Consider the following 21,245-nt stretch of genomic DNA (forward strand, 5'->3'; position numbering starts at 1 on the left):
GATAATGCTAAGTGAAGTTAGTCAATCCCCCAAAACCAAATGCCAAATGTTTTCTCTGATATAAGGAGGCTGATTCATAGTGGGGTAGGGAGGGGGAGCATGGAAGGAATAGAGAATTCTAGATAGGGCAGAGGGGTGGCAGGGGAAGGGAGGGGGCATGGGGTTAAAAATGATGGTGAAATGTGATGGACATTATTATCCAAAGTACATGTATAAAGACACAAATTGGTGTGGATATACTTTGTATACAACCAGAGACATGAAAAATTGTGCTCTATATGTGTAATAAGAATTGTAATACATTCTGCTGTCATATATAAATTTTAAAAAAATTTTAAAATTAGACATCTATAGTGTCAAACAAAACAGGAATAAGTCAAGTGTGGTAGTATACTCCTCTACTTCCAGCAATTTGGGAGGCTATTGCAGGAGGATCAATTGAGATCAGGAGGTTGAGGCCAGATTGGACAACATATCAAGGCCTTGTCTCAAAAAACAACAGGAATAAACAAGGTAGATTCTGTATACTATGGAATCCTATATAGCAATTTTAAAAATGGCAGACTGATGGACCTGGTAGTGTGCACACCTGTAGTCCCAGCAACCCAAGAGGCTAAGGCAGGAGAATCACAAGTTCAAGGTCAACCTTGACTAAAGATAAAAAATAAAAAGGATTCTGCCTAAAAATAAAAAATAAAAATAAAAGGATTGGGATGTAACTCAGTGGCAGAGTACCTCTGGGTTCAAAATCCAGTATGGCAAAATAAATAAGTAAATAATAATAAAAATGAGATAGACATACATATATTGATTGCAAAAAAAAATCAAAGATATATCACTGCCAGGTGCAGTGTTATACACCTATAATATCAGCGAGGCTGAGCAGGAGGATCACAAGTTCAAAGCCAACCTCAGCAACTTAGTGAGACCCTAAGCAACCTAGTGAGCCTCTGTCTCAAAATAAAATATAAATGCAGTTCAGTGTCAAAATGCCTCTGGGTTCAATCCTGAGTACCAAGAGAAAAACAAAGATATAACACTAAGAGAAAACACAAGTTAAAAAATAATACATGGAACACCAGATGAAGTGGTGCATATCTGTAATCCCATTGGTTTGGAAGGTTGAGGCAGGAGGATCATGAGTTCAATGCCAGACTCAGCAACTTAGAAAGGGCTCAAGTAACCAGTGAGATCCTGTCTCAAAATAAAATACAAAAAGGGCTGTGGATGTGGCTTAGTGGTTAAGCACCTCTGGGTTCAATCCCTGGTACTCCCCACAAATAAATAAATAAATAAATACACACACATACATACATATACATACCCACACACATGTATGCATGCAGTATGATATAATATTTGTCTCAAATGTTATGAGATAGTAGGATTGCAAGTGCAAAGCAGCCTCAGCCACTGAGTGAAACACTGTCTCAAAAAAAAAAAAAAAAAAAAACAGGGCTGGGGCTATACCTCAGTGGTAGAGTGCTTGCCTAACATGTGAGACTCAGTTCAATTCTTCGTGCCACATATAAATAAATAAAGATCCATCAACAACTAAAAAAATTTAAAAAACAAATATAAAGGAGTGGGTATGTTGCTCAGTGATTAAGCACTCCTTTGTTCAATTTCCAGTACCAAAAATAGAACAAAAACACACAACCACCAATATGTGTGTGTGTGTGTGTGTGTGTGTATGAAGAGAACTTGGAATGATATCCACCAAGCAGATTAAAATGGTTACCTCTGGATTAAGATTGAGTGATAAATCAAGGGGAATGTTTGTCATCATCTGTATTATTTGTTTTTATGCTAGGAATTTATTCATGTATTACTTGTATAATTAAAAGGAAGTAATTTAGCAATGCCAAAATTTTTAAAAGCACATATTGAAACTATATTGCTATATGTACATATATACATATGCATAGAAAAACATCTGGTGAAGATAATGCACCAAATTTAATAACCATGGTTAAACAAGAGCCTAGCCAAAAGCTTGTAAAGAAGATTTGGGGAATGAGGTATCCACAGAGGGCTTTAAAACGTTCTGATTATATTTCTGGACATCAAGAAATTCGTATGCTGTGCAGTGATATGTGCATAGTTAAGGAAAGACCTAAAAAGACCTCAGTCTTGCACCTTTGGCTAGCTTTGAGGCCCTACTCAAGGAATGAAATGAATGCTAAGGCAAAGTTATATAAGTGCCTGAATTGCAACGGCATGTTCCAACACACACACAAGCCCTAGGCAAATGGGGGAGGATTTATCAGTTCAAGACATTTAATGAAAGCTATATCCAAACATCAGCTATCTACTAAACTGACTAAGCAGACACATCTGTGATAGCAAACTACAGGAAACAGACAGTTTAAAGAATTAGTCCAGGAATGTTACTAAACAAACAAAAAAAGAGGTGTATCCTAGGAATATGAAATTGATTTAACATCCAAAAATCAATTAATGCAACATACCATATCAACAGAACCAAAACAAAAATAACATGATCATATCAGTGTATTATGAAAAGACATTTGACAAATACCTATTTTATGATTAAAAAAAAACTAGGTATAAAAAGGTATTTCCTCAACCTGGTTAGGAGTATCTAATGAAAAAAACATAATTAAAATCATACAGTAAAAGATTCAATGTTCTTCCCTTAAGATCAGGAGTAAGACAACAATATTCATGCTTACTCTTCTATTCAACATTATACTGGAGGTTACAGTCAAGAAAAAGAAATAAAGCATCCAGAATGGAAAGAAAGAGGTTAAACTATTTCTACTCACAAATGATATTACCTTATATATAGAAATCCTTTAAAACTCTATGAAAAACCTATTAGAATAGACAAGTTCTGCAAGGTTGTAGATACAAATCAATATACAAAACTCAATAAACAATTTAAAAATGAAATTAAGAAACAATTCCATATAAATGCCACTGAAAAGAATAAAATACTTAAAAATACACAGCACAAGAAGTATAAGGTATTATACTCTAAAATTTTAAACAATATTAAAAGATACTAGAGAACACAAAATAAAAGACAATGTTCACACATTCAAAGACTTAATATTGTTAAAATATTAACATTAGCCAGGCATTATAGCATACACCTGTAATCCCGGATACTTAGGAGGCTGAGGCAAGAGGATTGCAAGTTCAAGGCAAGTCTCAGAAATTTAGTGAGAAGGTAGGGAACAGACATTGTGGGAGATAGAGACTAATTGCCAGTGGGAATGAGTTTCTTTTTGGAGCGATAAAAGTATTCATAAATTTATTGTAGTAATGGTTACACATCTCTTTTTGTAAATATACTAATAAAATTACTGAATTGTATACTTAAAAAGGATGAATATCATGTTAATTATAATTAAATATTTTTTAAAAAGTTAAACAGTATTACCATATGGCCTAGTAAGTCCACTCCTAGATATGTACTCAAGAAAATTTAAAACATTTGCCCTCACGAAAAATGTTCTGTATTCACAGAACAACATAACAGCCAAAATTGGATACAACTGATGAATGGACAAACGAAATGTGCTATATCCATACAACTGAATATTATTCAGCAATAAAAAGGAATGAAGCCAGGTGCATGCCTGTAATGCTAGCTAATAGGAAGGCTGATACAAGAGGGACTATAAGTTCAAGGCCAGCCTGGGTACCTTAGCAAGACCCTGTCTCAAAATAAAAAGGGCTGGGGGGGCTGGGATTGTGGCACAGTGGCAGAATGCTTGCCTCACACATGTGAGGCACTGGGTTTGATCCTCAGTACCACATAAAAATAAATAAACAAAATAAAGATATCATGTCCATATATAACTAAATTTAAAAAATTTTTTTTAGTCATACATGAACACAGTATCTTTATTTTGTTTATTTTTATGTGGTGCTGAGGATCAAATCCAGCCTCACATGTGCAAGGCAAGAACTCTGCCACTGAGCCACAACCCTAGCCCCAACTAAAAATATTTTTGAAATATAAATGAAAAGGGTTGGGAATGTAGCTCAATGGTACAGTGCCCTGAGTTCAATCCCCAGTACACTTGGAGATGGAGATAAAATACTGATATATACTACAACATGAATGAACCTTGCAAACTTTATGCTAAGTGAAAAAAGTCAGTCACAAAAGACCACATACACGATTATATTTTTAAGAAATGTAGGTTAGTGGTTGTCTAGGGCTAGGGAGAGTGGTAGGAATAGAGAAGGAGTCCTAATGATATGGTGTTTCTTTTGGGGTGATAAAATATTCTAAAATTAGATTGTGGTGATGCCTGCACAACTCTTTAATTATACTAAAATCCATTAATGTATATAGTTTAAATGGTTGAATTTTACAGTAAGTGAATTATATCAGTAAAGCTGTTAAATAACTCAGAAGTGTATACCTAAAAGATGATAAAGAATGTATAAGAACCTTTAAGTACTGTATTAAGAAGGCTAAATCTCAAAGTACAAATATAGAACAAAAAGGACACTTTTAAATACATTCAGAACAAAAAGCTGAATGAGGAAGAAATAGGTCTCTGCCCTGTGCCAGCAGTATAAAAATGATAAATGACAAAGAGGCCAAATTCCTCAATTACTATTTTTGCTTATGCCTTTTTAGTTCCCAAGAGGGAACTGAAGCCCAATATGAGTAAAGAAGTAGTGAGTACCCAACTACTTTAATAAGAGTTGAAATATCCTGAGTCAGATGAATTATAACTAAGGGAACTGAGAGTAATTTCAAAAGAGACCATTGAAGCTATGTCAATGATCTTTGAGGAATCACAGACAAAGATGTTCCAGAAGGCTGGGCAGATGTAATTTCAAGTTTCAAAAAAAGGGTAAAAGTTAATTCCATAAATTACAGACCAGTGAATTTGATGTAAGTCTAAAATGGGTTATTACAAGGTCATCTTACAAGAACCTGGAAACGGAGGAATGAGCAGTAGAAGCAACTTGAATTCACTAAGAAAAAGTCAATCTATGCTAATCCTTATTCCTTTTATTTGCATTTTTACTAAGCTGTTAGCTATGATACATATGATACATATAGTAGATCTGAACTTAGCAAGACATTTGACAAAATCCTTCACAAGATCCTTAAGAACAAAACTGAAGAATAAACTAAATATTATTATCTGTTAGAGAGATTAATAATCATATAAAGGACCATTCTCAAAGCATACAGATCACTGGGTCACTATCATGCTAGAAGCAGCTTTCTAATAACATACACCATAGGAATTTTCTAACTTTAGGCACTTGATTATTTAATTCCAACAAATTGAATAAAGATATGGAATCCATGCTAATGAGGTTTATACATGACAACATCAGGAAGGGATAGTGAATCCTTGGAATGACAGAATAAGGGTACTGATTTTATTTATAAGAGGTTGGGGAGGTAAAACAAAACAAAACTTGCCTGGACCAGATGAAATCAAACCAAGGGCCAGATCTAAATTTAATACCTGAATTAGAGAACGAATGCATGGGAAAGAAATGAATGCGTGGGAAAGAAATATTTTTTTACCCTTGTTGAAATCATCCTCAAAAATCGAATTGCTGCTACTGTTAGAATGTTCTCTGAGCTGGGCATGATGGCAAATGCCTGTAATCCCAGTGGCTCAGGAGGCTGAGGAAGGAGGATCACAAATTCAAACCTAGCCTCAGTAACTTTGATAGGCCCTAAGCAACTCAATGAGATCCTATCTCTAAAAAAAATACAAAAAGGGCTGGGGATGTGGCTCAGTGATTAAGTGTCCCTGGGTTCAGTCCCTGGTACCAATTAAAAAAAAAGAAAAGATTATGCTCTGAAATATCCCAGATGAAACACTGGCAATATCAATAAGAGTACAAAAGTGTTTTTAATCTACAACTTTGACCTTAATACTCTTACCCTCTTTTAGACGATCTCCTTCAGCCTTGGTTTTTTTCTGTCTTTCTGATCCAGCAAGGTCTACAAGATGCAGCTTGGAGCGGAAGCTGCTATTCCTGTGGTAATGACAGGAAGACACAGTAAGAATAATATACAAATTTGAAAGTAACTGTGTATCAAAGATGATCTGCTAGCTCTCATTTGTTTTCTAAGTCAGTTTAAATAGATCCATTGGTCACTAATGCTCACAATACTGACATCAAATGATGAGTCAAATCATTTGAAGAAGCAATCTACTATTCAACCTTCATAGAACATAAAAAAGTCTTGACTATTGAAATTATAACTTACTTGTCATTTTTCTTTCTTTGCTCTATGGAAATTGTAAATATGGCATGAGATCGGGATGACTGGGAGTTCATAGCTGTGGATGCCACAGTCCTACAGTTGTTGCCCTGCTCCAAACAGGAAACAGTATCCAAGGCAACTAGAACAGTCTTCTCAGTGAGTCCCACAATCTAATTCCAAGAAAGAAAAATTTTTCTTATAGTTAATATTTCAAATGCTTGGTAAGAAATACAGGATTGGTGGTTTAAAAAAAATGTCTTGATACTCCAGTAGAAATCAATAAACAGCTATGAAATAAGACTACTTTAACTAGAACTCTGTGAAATGACCAAAAACCAAAGTCTCTAATCTTCCCTAAGAACTTAATAAACCGAGTGCTTGCTAATACTAGAGTCAGACAAGATCCCTAGATTTTAGGGCAGTGATAGCCCCAAGTAAACGTAAATTTTGGCCCTGAAAGAGAACAAATGAAGCTGGGTGTGGTGATGCACACCTGCAATCCCAGCAGCTGGGGAGGCTGAGGCAGGAGGATCACAAATTTAAAGCCATCCTCAGCAAAAGCAAGGTGCTAAACAACTCGGTGAGACACTATCTCTAAATAAAACACAAAATACAGCTTGGGATGAGGCTCAGTGGTTGAGTGCCCTGAGTTCAATCCCTGGTACTCGCTCTCTCAAAAAATATGACAAAAAACAAGAAAACAAGTGCAACACAAACAGCTATGGTATTTCCCTTTGCTAGTTTATCCTCCAAGTGATTCCATGCATCTCCCTGTACTTCTGATCCATTTGATACCTCATTTTCACTAGAGGAAACAGCAGTATATAGTTTTTGCAGCATCAGGAATTCAGGAAAATAAGGTCTCATGTTTGGTACTACACTATTTCTCCATTTCTATTAATATCTCTATTATCATTATCTCGAAACTTCAGATCACCTTCAACTTCTCCCATTCCTCCATATCCCATCTATCACCAATTCCTAGTCATTCTTCTTTTGAATCCATCACTTCCTTTTCCCTTCCAAATCTACTTGCTGAGTCCAGGTTTATATTATTTCATGTTTGAAAAATAAGGCAACAGTTTCCTCAACTGGTCTTCCTCACCCTTGTCTTTTTTTTTTTCAATCCATTTCTGTTTAATTTTCCTAAAACCTTGCTTCCCAAAATATCACCAAAGTACTAAACACTGTGCTAGATAATGAGGATACAAAGACATTTTAAAATGTTCTCCTAACTCCAGAAGCTAATGTAGTTGGAGAGATATATATGTAAGATAAAAAATTGGTAAAAATTAGCCATAGCAACCTTTCATTCAGAAGTAGTAAATAATTTATATGCTGTTTAGAGGAACAGAAATAGCTTTTCACTCTGGCTTCACAATCTGGTCCTAACATATCTCCTGTTATTCCCCAGCCTAAATCCTATAGACTAGTCTAGGCCTATTCAGCTTTCCTGTTGAACGTATTCCTTACTATAAGAGTACCCTTACTTCTCTCTACTTATTTAAATACCATCTATCCCACCTGAAGGGATATTTACAAACTTGTCCTTATCCACTCAGGTTTGTGTCAGGAACACATTTCTTTGAATTGTGCATCTCACCTCAACAACATGTGGGACTTAATTCCTTAGAATAGGACATATGAAAGATGTTGGGAAAGGGTCCAATGCTGGTTCAGTACCAACATTCTTTCTGGTGATAGCAAGTATTTTGTACAGATTTCTTACTGCCAGGTTTCTGAACTACCTTCCTATATTCCAAACTTATGGGACCTGACCTTTAGGCCTTGCTTTAATACCTAGTTAACAAATTAATGATCTGGAAGGGAAAAAAAATCTCTGAAGCACAGGCATCTGCCCCTTATCACTTCCTTAAACCTGCAACTTTCCTTTTTTTCTTTGTGCAGAAAAAAAAAGGGAAGGAGAAGATGGGTAAGATATTATTTCTCCATATTTTATCAAGTCTGAACTACCTATTCTCACCCATTTCCAGCCTCTGATTCTCCCACCCCTCAATACTCAAGTTCCACCTCCAGATCCTGCACCTATACCATGTGACAGAGGCTCTCACAAAAGTGTTCTTCTCACTATAGGATGTACAAATTTAAAAAAAATCATATTCAATTTTTCATTTTTATATCATTCTAGAGCTTAATACAATGTGTATTACAATACTGTCCAACAGAATTTTCTATAATTATGGATACATCCTGTACCTATGCTGTTCAATATGGTAGTCATAAGTCACATATAACTACTGAGCACTTGATATGTGGCTGGCAGGGGAATTGAATTTTAAATTTTATTCCATTTTAATTAATTTAAAACTAAATAGCCACTTGTGACCATACTAGAAATTTCAGTCTCAGAACTCTGTAATAATTAATAAATGTTTAATTGATCTTAGCATTCCACAAGAAGTAAAAGGAAGGTGATAAAACTGAATGTGAATCCTCCCTTTCTTCCCCATAAGAGCTCCCATCGAGGAATTCAAGATAAATAAAGGCAATTCAGGACCACGCAAAACTTAAAAGACTGAGATGTTAGTAGTCATTTAAAACCATAGTCCCAAAGAAAAAGGTATATGAACTTTAGTAGTTGCCAACATTTTTAATAATATCAAATAAAAGATAAACACACCTTTATGCCTTCTTTAGGATCTTCCCGGATATTTATCTGAGAGGCTTTCTCACGAGAAGGGCATAGAAGATCCAAAATTTCTTCATTGTAAATCTGATATTGTTGAAAGTAAAGTGGTGAAAACAAGCTGTTAACAGCAATACTCTCTTAGTATTGGAAACAGGTCATTTTTAAAAATACTTTGTGGGCTGGGGATGTGGCTCAAGCAGTAACGCGCTCATCTGGCATGTGCAGGGTGCTGGGTTCGATCCTCAGCACCACATAAAAATAAAATAAAGATGTTGTTCCACCAAACACTAAAAAGTAAATTTTAAAAATTCTCTCTCTCTCTCTTTAAATAAATAAATAAATAAATAAAAATACTTTATGACTTTCTGTACTTAAAATTCTGTTTACAATGAACATATACTAGAATTAAGAAAAAGGGCCATGGTGTATCTCAGTGATAGAGTTCTTAGAGCTTGCCTAAGCTCTAAGACAGACAGTTGGTCATATCATTCCAACCATATACACAAAAGGGACTTTAACCTTATATGTAACCATTTGCTGTTTTACAAGAATGAATTCCATATTACTTGTAACAAAACTGAGACTACTCTTTTGGGACAGAGTTTCCTTTTTTTAAATTTTTCAGTTGTAGTTGGACACAATACTTTTATTTTGTTTATTTTTATGTGGTGCTGAGGATTTAATTCAGAGCCTCTAACGGGCTAGGTGAGTACTCTACTACTGGACACAACCCCAGCCCAAGGACAGAGTTTCTTAGGAATAGCAGACCTTTTAAAAAAGTTACATGGGTGTCCAAATTCAGTTCTCTGATGGTGTTTTAACAGAACCACCTTCACCAACTTTGTTAAAATGTGAACAGTGAGTCCTTAGGGGAGGAGAGTACGAAGGCTGGGAGCAAGGAAAGCAAAAGGGAAAAGTAGCAACTAATATTTCAACAGCAAATAAAACTGTAAGTACTGAGAACAAAGCTTAACACATGGTAAGCACTATATTTGTTTGCTATTATTGCTGATGCTAATTATTTAACATGCCATCTGGCCACAGTAGGTGCTCAACAAATATGTGTTTAACAACTCAATATTTCACCCTTTATTTTCATACTGAGGATTGAATCCAGGGGTGTTACACCACTGATCTACATCCCTAGTCCTTTGCATTTTTTAAAATTTTGAGACAGGTTCTCACTAATTTGCTGAGGATCTGGCTATGTTGCTGAGGATGGCTTTGAACTTGTAATCCTCCTGTGTCAGCTTCCCAAGTTGCTGAGATTACAGTTGGGCACCACTGAACCCAGCTTCACCCTAATTTTTAATAAACTTTTTCAGGAAGCAGCAAAATTATAACTTAAGCCTCAAGAGAGTAAAGGTAAATCAAATACATTTCCATATACTCTACAGGAAATCAGTAATAGAAGCCAAACTGGAATTTAAAAATTCCTATCATCTTTTGATATGGCAACGCCAATTCCTCTAACAATCAGATTAAATATACTATCCCAATAAGAAAAGAAAAGAATTGGGTCAGAGCCAGATCCAACTGAGCCAGTACGTTTTCTCTATCAATTTATTAAAATGCAATTTACTAAAAATGTAATTTACTAATCTGAGTCATGCCAGGAAAAATGATTTGGATTTATTTTTCTATCCAAAGATAACTTTGAATTCAGAATAATTAAAGATAAATCACTTACCTCCAAGTAAGATACTTTCAGAGTAAATTCAAAGTCACTCTTTTTATCAATTTCTTTAAATAGCAGTTGTATTACCCTAGGAATGACCCCAACTGTTGGTTCATTTTCTTGCTCTGCAGTATATGCACCTCCCATTGAATAGGTTTTTCCAGAGCCAGTCTGCCCATAGGCCAGGACAGTTGCATTGTATCCTAGCAAAATACAAGTCACATGCATAGTGTTGAGCAAATATTTTCACCCAATCAATATACTCCATTTCCTTCAGCAATTACTTGTAATAAAATTGAGATTGCTCTCTCAAGACAAACTCTTAGGAATAGCAGACATAAAGAAAAGCTTTGTTAAGGCCTTGACTTTGCACTATTCAAAGTAAACAAATAACAAAAAAAAAAACCCAAAAAACAAAAAAAACTAACCCCAGATTTTGACCTCTCTTGAAAACTCCTAAGAGCTAGGATGTCAAATACTTAAAAGATAGTGAAGGTGGCTAAGCCATGGTAAAAAGCCACTGGGAAATTTATAATCCTACTATCTCCCTACCTTGAGCAATTCTAAATTATGGGAATTAAATGAAAAACTTAGAAACTACATAAATAGAAGGGATTCTAGCATGTATTCATTTGATTAAGATAGTCTTCATTTGAAAAGGCAACAACATTGTTTTTTACAATTGATGAAAATATCCATTCCATTTCTGAACTCAAGGAGTGTACCTGGTTGATATTATCAGGCTCCTCACTAAAATATTATCATTGAAGTATGATTCAATGTAATACATATCCTTTGTTTTTATAGAGAATTGATAAAGAGCCACCTATTCAAAGATGTTCATGACATAATCGCTCAAAAATAGCAGGTAAAGCAATTGTTAAGTGTAAGTGTAGGTACTAGAAACAATCAAAAGGATATATAAATTATTAACATTCTGATATTTATCTTTAAATAACAGGATGGTAAGTAATTTTTTTTTGTTTTTTTTCCTTTCTACTTGTTTGTATTTTCTAAATTATTAAATGGAACGCCCACTGAACAATCATTGTGTTTTCTGTTGGTACCTATATAATCATGACTGTCAAATTTCTGTTTGAGTTTAGATTCAGTAAATATGTTTATTTTATAGATCAATTTTTATATTTTCTCTTGTCAGAGAATCCAGATTACTAGTTACTTGGACATTCTCCTTTTATCCCTTAAGTTGAAAGTTATGATTGAAATTAAACCCACCTAACAACTATAGCAAGATTTTAAAAATTAACAATTAGACAATAGATGGGCTATTCTCAACTTAACTTCAATATTTATAATTCATTAATTAATTATAAGATCTAGCTACTAAAACTGTAAGCATAGCACCTAGAAGGAACACTAAGTCCAAATTTACTTCAGGTGAAAAAATGTGACCTTAAGAAGATGTCTCTTATTAGAGTGGTAGACATGTTCTAAAGGAAGATAAAACAAGATTTCTGTGTTAAATAATCACATTTTTATCAAAACCATTACCTACCATTTATCAAGATAATTTTGGAATCTAAAGGAAAAACTTTTAAGTTTTGAAACAATGTGTTAACCTAAATGATAAGATTGAAGTTTTGTGGCATTTATGCCAGAACATCAGAAGATGCTAAATTGAAAGTTTTACTGTAATAGATTGCTGGTATCACCTGGCATGACTCTGCGGCAAGAGGATAACATTCCATAATTTTCTGCAATACCACAGATTTTTGCAGATAGGAACATCTTGGGAAACCAGGTTTCAGAACTTTCCATAAAATGCCTAAGTCTCTATAGTACCAGGAGTTTAGAGTATTAGAGGGTGTTGTTGAGGGGAATATGAAAAATAATGGGCTTTTGCAAATGAGGACAATGTTAACACCATGTATATTGCAATCACTTTTGACTTTATATCATCTTTATAAGACTATAATTTAATTTTCATAGTTTGCCAAGTTAAGAATATGAAAGTAAAACTATAGTATTCTTACTAAGTTATTAGTAAGGGTTATAATCTGAAGAAAATGACCACATAGTGAAGCTTCTGATTAACATCCTTTTAGGAATAGCTAAACAGGAATGGTTAATTAGAAAAGAATTAAACAGAACCATGTAACAGTCTTCCAAATATGTAAAAAGAAAAGATTGACTTTATAGTTGAGAAACCTGCCAGAATAACACCTTAATCAAGTGATAAAAATGAACATCAACAGTGATGGAACAAATCAAAATTATGTCCTAACTGATAGGATTCAGTGAGAAGAATACAGCATCACCCTTGTTATATGTCTACTAAAAGATACACAACCTGAATCTAATAAAAACATCAGACAACTAAAATTGAGAAATGTCTACACAATAACTAGCCTGTAATTTTCAAAAGTGCCAAGATTGGGGCTGGGGTTGTATCTCAGTGGTAGAGCGTTCACCTCGCATGTGCAGGACCCTAGGTTTGATCCTCAGCACCACATAAAAATGAATAAGTAAAATAAAGGTATTGTGTCCAACTACAACTAAAAAGTAAATATTAAAAAAGTGCCAAGATTATGAAAGTAAAAAAAGGACTCAGGAATCATTTTATAATGGAGACTAAAGAAGCAGCACAGCTAAATCTAAAGACATGTGATTTTGAACTAGATCTTTTTATTTCTATAAAGAATACTATTGAGAAAGCTTGAATGGGGCTTTGAAGATTAGATGGCATTAATGTGGCAATACAAATTTCATGAGTATGATAATTATAGTGTGTTACCACAATTAAGTTACCTTAGAAGAAAGTCCCTCTTTGTAGGAAATACACACTAGCGTAAGGGGGTCATCAGGTCAACAAGTCATCTCAAATGGTTCAGGGGAAAAAGTTCTTTATACTAGTCTCACAACATTTCTATAAGCTTAGTATCCTTAACCTTTGAAGCAAAGTGTTCAATGTGCACTGAGCCATGACCATTTTTAAAAAGGTGAATATATATGTTAATAGCTGTTTTCTGTAAAAAAAATTCTGCTTATCTAGAGGGATGAACTAACATCATTGTGTAGAAATTACTGAGAAATAAATTTCTTCTCAATATAAAGATCTAACACAAAGATATTCAAACACCACATTTCAAGCAGACTATCCTATGAGTCTGTGAGTTCCCTGTTAAGAAAAAAAAAATTAACCAGTCACTAGAAATTAACCTAACAGTTATTATTAGAAAGCATTTTTCTATTGAATGGAAAGTTAAAATAAATTGTGTACAAATGAACATTTCCACTTTGAGTCACCATGGTTCTACTTCTTTTAAATGAATCTTTATTTTGTAACTTGAATAACCATTGTACTAGAATAACAATGAGACATTTCTCAGGTACTCCTCTCTTTTAGAACCCTGCCTTGGTCTTCAACATTAAAGCCTTAGCTTCTTCAATAAAGATTATTAACTAGCCATAGTATTCAGGGGCTTAAGGAAATCTCCTTCCCCACCTCAACGAATTCTCATCATTCAAGACCTATATCAAAGCTTCCCTATTCTGTTAAATTCACCCCAAATCCCCCAAACAGGATTAGTGCCATACTTTTTTCATACCATTTTGTATGACAGTAGTGCTAGTTCTGTAGCAGGACTGACTCTGTGGTATATTTTTAACTTTTAAAATATTTTTCTTAAAGGTAGGTGCAATAAATTTGTTAAAAATTTTGTGTATTAAAATTATTTATGTAGTCATCTATCTCTTCTGGACTTTGAACTCCTTCAGGGCCTAGAAGCTATATTATTTATCTTTGAATGAATAATACTGAATGAATACTGAGGCCTGACTGACACCAAGCAGGTTGGCACACTGATCACTCACCAAAGACCTCATTGTACTCCAGTGAGGTTCCAGGCAAATGAAAAAATGTACACATTAAAGATGAACAGAACCACAGGATACAAACACAGTATAAATCTAGCTTTGAGAGTAGAGAGACTTTTACAAATGTTTCTAGGTTTCACACGTGTTATTAAGCTGTGGGCTTTTCGAAGGCAGGAATCACATTTCATCCAATCCTATATTTGCAGTGTCCAAGCATGGCACAATGTATATGCTCAAGAAATGTTCGGCAAATTAAATAGCCTCACCTTTAAAAATGCCTTTTATGAGTGGTGCTACTGCTGTATTGAAGACCTCTTCTTGTTCAGTGGAGGGGTCAAACACAAAATCATAGGTAAAGGATTTATCAGTACCAACGACCACCTACACAAGGCAAGGGACAAGATGTAAGGGAAAAAAAACCCCAGCTAGACCACGCCCCTCGCTGCCATTCAGCCCCAGCTGTTCACAAAGGAGCCCAGGACTTTGCTACGCACCTGAGGCTCCCCCGGCACGAAGGAAAGGCACATCTGACAGCCCTCGCTAATCTCTTTAGGGACTAGAGGGCGACAACGCAGTGCCACCCTTACAGGAATTCCCTTCACCTCTTCTTTCATCATCCTAGCTCAGCACCGTCTCTGCAGGGGAGAAAAACAGCTTTCTGATGAATCTTGGTATGTAGGCAGGGGTACCTCCAGGAGGGTGGGGGCGTTGGGAAACTCAGCCTTAGCCATGGCAGCCTCCCCTCCCACCGGATCGCTGCCCCAGATTACTGTTGGACTTGACCGCGACTGAACGGCCGGTCAGCCCGACACTCGGAAGAGTGAAGTGGCATTTAAAATGAAAAGAAAAACTCCAGCGAACCCAACGACAAATAACAAACTCCCAAGGTAAAGGGAATGGTAAAATCTGAGCTAAGATGTGCCCCCTTAACTCACCCAACTAAACGTCCCTTTTCCCGGTCTTCCCCGGTCTCCAGGCGCCCTGTTCCAACTGGAGGTTTAACCGCCAAGTTTCAAATCGGTTCCACAGGCGCCAGCCAATCGGAGCGCAGATAGCCTGCAGGCCGAGCACACACGTGGGCGCGCGCAGGATGACGCGTTAGGGAAAGGAAGGCAAGTTGGTCGCAGCCAGGCCCCGCCCCTTTCCGACCCTACTGAGGATCTGCTTCCGGTTCCCAGGTTGTTTGGCTGTGAGCCGAGCCAGGGGAGGGGTGAGGGCTTCGCGGCTGCTGAGGTGGTTCGGTGTTTAAGCGGTGGTGAGCGCCGGACTTGGGCGGAATGCAGGACGGGGAGCTGGAAGGTGGCTGGTGGTGAAGGAAGAGTCAATCTGGGGATCTCTAGAGAGCGTGGAGCGGTGCTTGTCCCGGAGTCCCCTTGAAGAGTTGAAGTCAGCACTCCCCTGGATCTCAAAAGTAGATCCTTTTAGACGCCACCCTGATTTCCTCTTCTCTAGGATGAAGACAGTAACAGCTGTTTTGCTGAATTGTTGTGGGAAATGAGATCATGTCTCTAGAATACCTAGAAGAGTGTTTGGCATTCATATATTTATCAAAGTTAATAGTTTCTAACTATCTTTTTTCTTCCTTCAGTCGTCCAAATCTTAAAATCTAGATGTGGGCTAGACCCATAGACTGATAGCCTTAGAATGGGTTGGAGCTGCTTGCTGAAACTTGCTGGGCTGCCATCTCTTTTGAATTACTTGTCGGCCTTGATTCGCCTTTTCTTTTCAGGGTCTTGCCTGAGATGGACAGCCGAATTCCTTATGATGACTATCCTGTGGTTTTCCTGCCTGCCTATGAGAATCCCCCAGCATGGATTCCACCTCATGAGGTGAGAACCTTCAGTATTCCTGAGTAGGGAATTTTCCCCTTGGTTGTGATATGATGTATAAAAGGTAGAATGACAGTGTTAGAAAGCTAAATGGAGAATGAAACTTAGCCCTTGTTTTAGACGAAGGACCCAGAAGCCAAAATATTAGCATCAGAGATCAAATGAGAACTTCTTATGGAAGCCACTTGCTGGGCTCTGTTCACACCAGTGAATTCTGGAAATTCAGCCCTAGTTTCCATTCTGTCAAGAGGTAAAGAAGTGGGGAGCTATAGAGCTATTAGATCCCCATACTAAACATCTACTCATTTGAATAATGTTTATCTGTTCTACTTAAACTAAGTCTATGACTTTACCTTTTCTTGACTTCAAGATGATGCATTAGTCAAAAGATGGTAAATGTGACATCTAAGCTGGTAGTAAGATTTCTGAGGACTGGGGTTGTGACTCAGTGGTAGAGCACTTGCCTAGCACATGTGAGGCACTGAGTTCCATCCTCAGTGCCACATAAAATAAATAAATAAATGCTAAAAAAAATTTCTGAGATTGTTTTGTCTTGCAGAGAGTATACCACCCAGACTACAACAATGAATTGACCCAGTTTCTGCCCCGAATTGTCACCCTGAAGAAGCCTCCCGGAGCTCAGGTGAGCCATGGTGCCTCTTATTCCAGGCTACATTTGTGCATACCACAAGCTGGCCATGGTTGGGAAATGGATTGGAAAGCAGATGGGGAGGTGAGGAAACTTCCTTTCTTATGGCTAGAAAAGCTGAGCTACCATTTCCACAACTTCTCATTTCCCTCTGAGGAACACATGAGCCTAGCTATTTTACTATGATGCTACTAGATATTCTGTGTGTTCGTTGTCTATGTTGAGCCCCCATTCCATGCTCTTGTCTTACAGTTGGGATTTAACATCAGAGGAGGAAAGGCCTCCCAGCTAGGCATCTTCATTTCCAAGGTATGTATGCCTGGTAGGCAATATGGACAGCCACTTCCTTTGTATATCAGATTGGAGTACCCTGATATCCCAAGGGCTAGTGGGCTCCTAGAATTGGCAGAATGGGGACATCCCCTTTCCCACACAGAGCTTTGCATTTGGCAAGCCCTCTATCTTCCTACATTGTCACAGAAAAAAATAATAGCACATTACCTTTGAATAGCACCAAATTTCACCTGCAGTCATCTGAAATTACCCCATCCCAATCACACGTATTCTCTACTAACAGGTGATTCCTGACTCAGATGCACATAGAGCAGGACTTCAAGAAGGAGACCAAGTTTTAGCTGTGAATGATGTGGATTTCCAAGATATTGAACACAGCAAGGTGAGTACAGTACTTTAACTGTGGTGATGACAGAAGCCATCCCAGGTAGGACATGTAACATGATAAGAAAGCATCTCTCCTAGGGAAATATACCAGAGGGATGAAGTGGCACATCCCCTCCCCCATTATGACTGAGTCCTGGGTTTTTTTTCTCGTCGTTGGTACAAGCTTCTGTGTTCCTTCCAGGCTGTTGAGATCCTGAAGACCGCCCGAGAAATCAGCATGCGTGTGCGCTTCTTTCCCTACAGTAAGTGCCAGTTTCTTTTTTACTTACCTGACAAGGCCTTAGGTAGGAACTCTTTAAACATTGATGACTGAAAGCCCCAGATGTTGGGGATGGGAAATCAGGAGCCTACGCCTGAAAATAACATGCTCTGTTCCTCCTTTTCTTTCTTCTTTCCCCCAGATTATCATCGCCAAAAAGAGAGGACTGTGCACTAGAGAGTTGCAGCCCATGGCCCTCCATGTGGAATCTGCCAGGACAAACTAGCTAGGCCCAAGGGAAGCCACTTGGGAAGTTCTACTCTGAGCCATTCCCTAGCATAGTGGGGTGGGGAGGATAGAGAGAAAGTTGTCAGTTTTGTTACCCAAACTGTACTGTACTTTTAATTCCCTAATTTTCTAGGCAAGCTTTATTCTCTGAAAGGAACAGGATGAAAATGTCTAGGTATAATCTAGCCTGTGGGGAACCTAGCTAGGAATGGCAACTGATATTTATTGGTTACCATGGGCTTAGTACTTACACATCTTTATCATTTTAATTATAGAAATAAGTTAGAAAATATTTGGAACTTTCCATCTGATTGCCTGGCCATTTCATCTATCCTTGTACTATCAGAATTGTCATACATGTTGGGTACTCCAATAAGACACTTTTGCCCCTTCCTCCTCCTATCATCTCCCCCAAAATGTAAAGTACAGTACTGAATAAATGTTGTTGTAACTTTTGAATGATGCTGATTGGATATAAAGTGCCGTTGAGGCCCAACAAAGCTTTTTCAAAAGAGAAGCACTGGAAGAATCAATAACACTATACCTACTTTCTAACTGTCTATGTCTGGCCAGAACTTTAGAGGCCAAGCAACCTGAGCCACAGTATAACCAAGGAATAGCATTGGGTGGAGGGTACTGTAAGAAACAGTACCCTTTCCCCTGGGAGCTTTGGAAATTTCTCTGCAGGGAGAATATAATTTTCCTCCTTTCCCAGATTCTTTATCTGGAACCTAAACCCAGGAAGGAACTTAGATGCATGTGGACTTTTGTTTGTTTTGCAGTGCTGAGGATTAAATCCAGGGCCTTGTAGACACTAGGCAAATACTGTGCCACTGAGATACCTCCCAGCCCTTTTTTTTATAAACTTTGAGAAAGAGTCTCACTTAAGTTCCCCAGGCTGGCCTTTGGTCATCCTGCCTCAGCATCCTGGGGATTACAAGTATGCACCATCACACCTGACTAAATTGATTTCTTTTTAGAGGCAGCAGTTAAGAAATTGGTTCCCAGTTTTCAACCTGTAGATTAAGTAGTACTAACTGAACTTCCCTCTTTTTTCCACTCGAGTCCCAAATAACTTTCTGCCATGTTCTTAGATATTTAGTTGAAATCCATTGTTTGAGATTTTAGGTCATACCTATGCTGCCTTCACCGGCATGTTCAAAATACCTATTTGGAATTTTAAAGGTTTTCTAGTGAGGTAGGGGGCAAAGTACCCCTGTGATTAAAGCCCAAAATTTTCCTTGAAAGAATCCAGGTGATTTTAAATATGTATTTCTAATTATTTCTCCTGGAGAGTGATTATATTGCTCTGAATTAGAACCTGGAAATCTGAATTTTTAAATAGGAAAGGTAAATAAGCCTTGAGGTCTCTGAATTAATCTTCACCCTCTTCTGTAGACATTTGTATAGACAATGCGAAATGATAAAAAGGGCCAAACGGTGATAACCTAGAGTTAGTGGCTAGAGATAGATACTTCTGAGGGGAATAATGCTTCCCTGGGACCAGGAACCCTAGAAACCTTGAACCCATGACCTTTCTAATCCCTGGTATCTCCTCCCAAAGTAAACAGCACAGTAGACACTCCCCATAGAGATTACAAGTTAAGTATGCCAGAAGTTTTAGTTACATTTTGTTGTTCAGAACAGTCTTATTATTCTCCAACATGACAACAACATTGTCACCTCTTTCTGCCCATTCAACTTCTACCCTCTTGTCTGTGTCCTTGAAAAAATTGATGCCTATAAGAGAATACGTTGCAGAGTGTTGACACACTTGGTAGAGGTTTAGAGAGAATAATGTACTTGTCCTTTCTCTGCTAGTCATACCAATCTCCCTGTTGCTTCCCTCACTACCCACTTTTTCAAATAAAACATCCCATTATACCCACTTATGATGTCATAGATAAACACTGTAATAGTTGAATCACAAATGTAGCTAGAAATTAAGGAGCAAAAGCACTCTTGGCCAGCTATGTCCCATAACTGTTGCTGAAGCTGCTTAAAACAAATGTTTAGGATGAAGATGAGAAAAGGTAGAAAGAGACCAGACTTTTAAGATCTAAAACTTAACAAAAACAGGATGAAAAGAGTCAAGAAGACTGGGTAACTGAAAGTGACTGCTACAACTTCAGAACTAGTGGCCTACAGTCTTATAACAAATCCAACCAATCTCAAGTTACTGTTTGGATTAAGGTAGACCCTATTAAGGAAGAACAGTGGTTTTAATGATTCAAGACCACTTGAACTTTATGTTACATTTGGAGATTTGATAAGGGCAAAGAGAACAAGAAACATCATAAGGCTTGGTAATTTCAGGAAGCTTCAATTTTTTTCTTTTCCTTTATTGACAGGCAATGTGTAGAAGTGCTACCCTACTATGATGAGTAGACCTAAGGGGTTTAGACAACCAATGGTTGTCTGCAAAAGAAGCAAATACACTTTCTGGCAGTCTAATGGCCATTAAAGAGGTTATCCTGGTCCAGTTTCCCAGTGTTTACAATAGATAACTGAGGGAAGAGAATCCCCAGGTGAGTTGGTTAAGGAAAGGGGCAAAAATGTACCATATGACTTGGTGGTAGGCTCATTTGGCAGATGCAGTCACAGCCGTCATTCTTGAAGTGGGTGATAATGGATATCTTCCCCATTGCAAGATAGATAAGTAGGTCAACTTCCCCTCAGAGTCTCTACAAGCTCCCCCCAACACATATGCTTCAAACTTTACCAACAAGGAGAAACTCACTTCCCAGAGAATTCCCCCCAGCCCCAATCCCATTTCTTACCATTCACACCTTCCTATTTATAACTTCCTATTCCTAAATTCCCATCCCAGATCCTCACTGCTTTGTGAGTCTGGATTTTCACAGAGCCTTTTGTTTTCCCTTAGTCTCCAGGCCAAAGTGTCTGACCTTCCTCTGGAAGACCAAAGGCATAAATCTTTGCAGGATAGTGGTGGGAGTAACACTGGCTTCCTGCATCTCCTGATATCACACTGGGCTCTCCCCAACAACAGCTTGTGACAGCAGGCTTAGCTACACACCCAGGCCTGGGCACAGCCACGCCACCTCAGATTCCTCCCCACAGCTCCTGCATTGCTTGCGCCTGATGTTAGTTGGTGCTCATTGCACTGGGGTGATGACAAGAGTAGGGTGATGGGGTGGGGGTAAGGATGGCTACAGTCAGAGAAAAAGCTGAAGGACCCACAGGG

General features: G+C 37.6%; 2 protein-coding genes across 7 annotated transcripts in view; one reads left to right on the top strand and one right to left on the bottom strand.

Moving 5' to 3' along the window:
* Positions 1–15,419, bottom strand: part of Kif4a (kinesin family member 4A) — a 122,228-nt gene extending 106,809 nt beyond the window's left edge. The window contains exons 1-7 of the mRNA XM_077107092.1: positions 15,330–15,419; positions 14,889–15,029; positions 14,661–14,775; positions 10,570–10,760; positions 8,871–8,963; positions 6,233–6,399; positions 5,903–5,997 (exon numbers count right to left, since the gene is read on the bottom strand). Coding sequence (XP_076963207.1) covers positions 5,903–5,997; positions 6,233–6,399; positions 8,871–8,963; positions 10,570–10,760; positions 14,661–14,775; positions 14,889–15,011 — 784 coding nt within the window. The 5' untranslated portion in view covers positions 15,012–15,029; positions 15,330–15,419. The remainder of the gene's footprint in view (positions 1–5,902; positions 5,998–6,232; positions 6,400–8,870; positions 8,964–10,569; positions 10,761–14,660; positions 14,776–14,888; positions 15,030–15,329) is intronic.
* Positions 15,420–15,553: 134 nt separating this feature from the next.
* Pdzd11 (PDZ domain containing 11) lies at positions 15,554–18,557 on the top strand. 6 transcript variants are annotated; one of them, XM_077107143.1, is made up of 7 exons: positions 15,554–15,572; positions 16,124–16,223; positions 16,783–16,866; positions 17,125–17,181; positions 17,450–17,548; positions 17,735–17,795; positions 17,955–18,557. In XM_077107143.1, exons 2-7 carry the CDS (start codon positions 16,137–16,139, stop codon positions 17,987–17,989), a joined length of 423 nt encoding a protein of 140 aa, XP_076963258.1. In that variant the 5' UTR covers positions 15,554–15,572; positions 16,124–16,136; the 3' UTR covers positions 17,990–18,557. The 6 variants fall into 6 exon arrangements, with proteins under 6 accessions (XP_076963258.1, XP_076963253.1, XP_076963254.1 ...); XM_077107138.1 differs by lacking the exon at positions 15,554–15,572 and adding an exon at positions 15,575–15,649; XM_077107139.1 differs by lacking the exon at positions 15,554–15,572 and adding an exon at positions 15,605–15,693.
* The last annotated feature ends 2,688 nt before the right edge of the window (positions 18,558–21,245 follow it).

Source organism: Callospermophilus lateralis, chromosome X (assembly GCF_048772815.1).
Source record: "Callospermophilus lateralis isolate mCalLat2 chromosome X, mCalLat2.hap1, whole genome shotgun sequence".
Lineage (NCBI taxonomy): Eukaryota > Metazoa > Chordata > Mammalia > Rodentia > Sciuridae > Callospermophilus > Callospermophilus lateralis.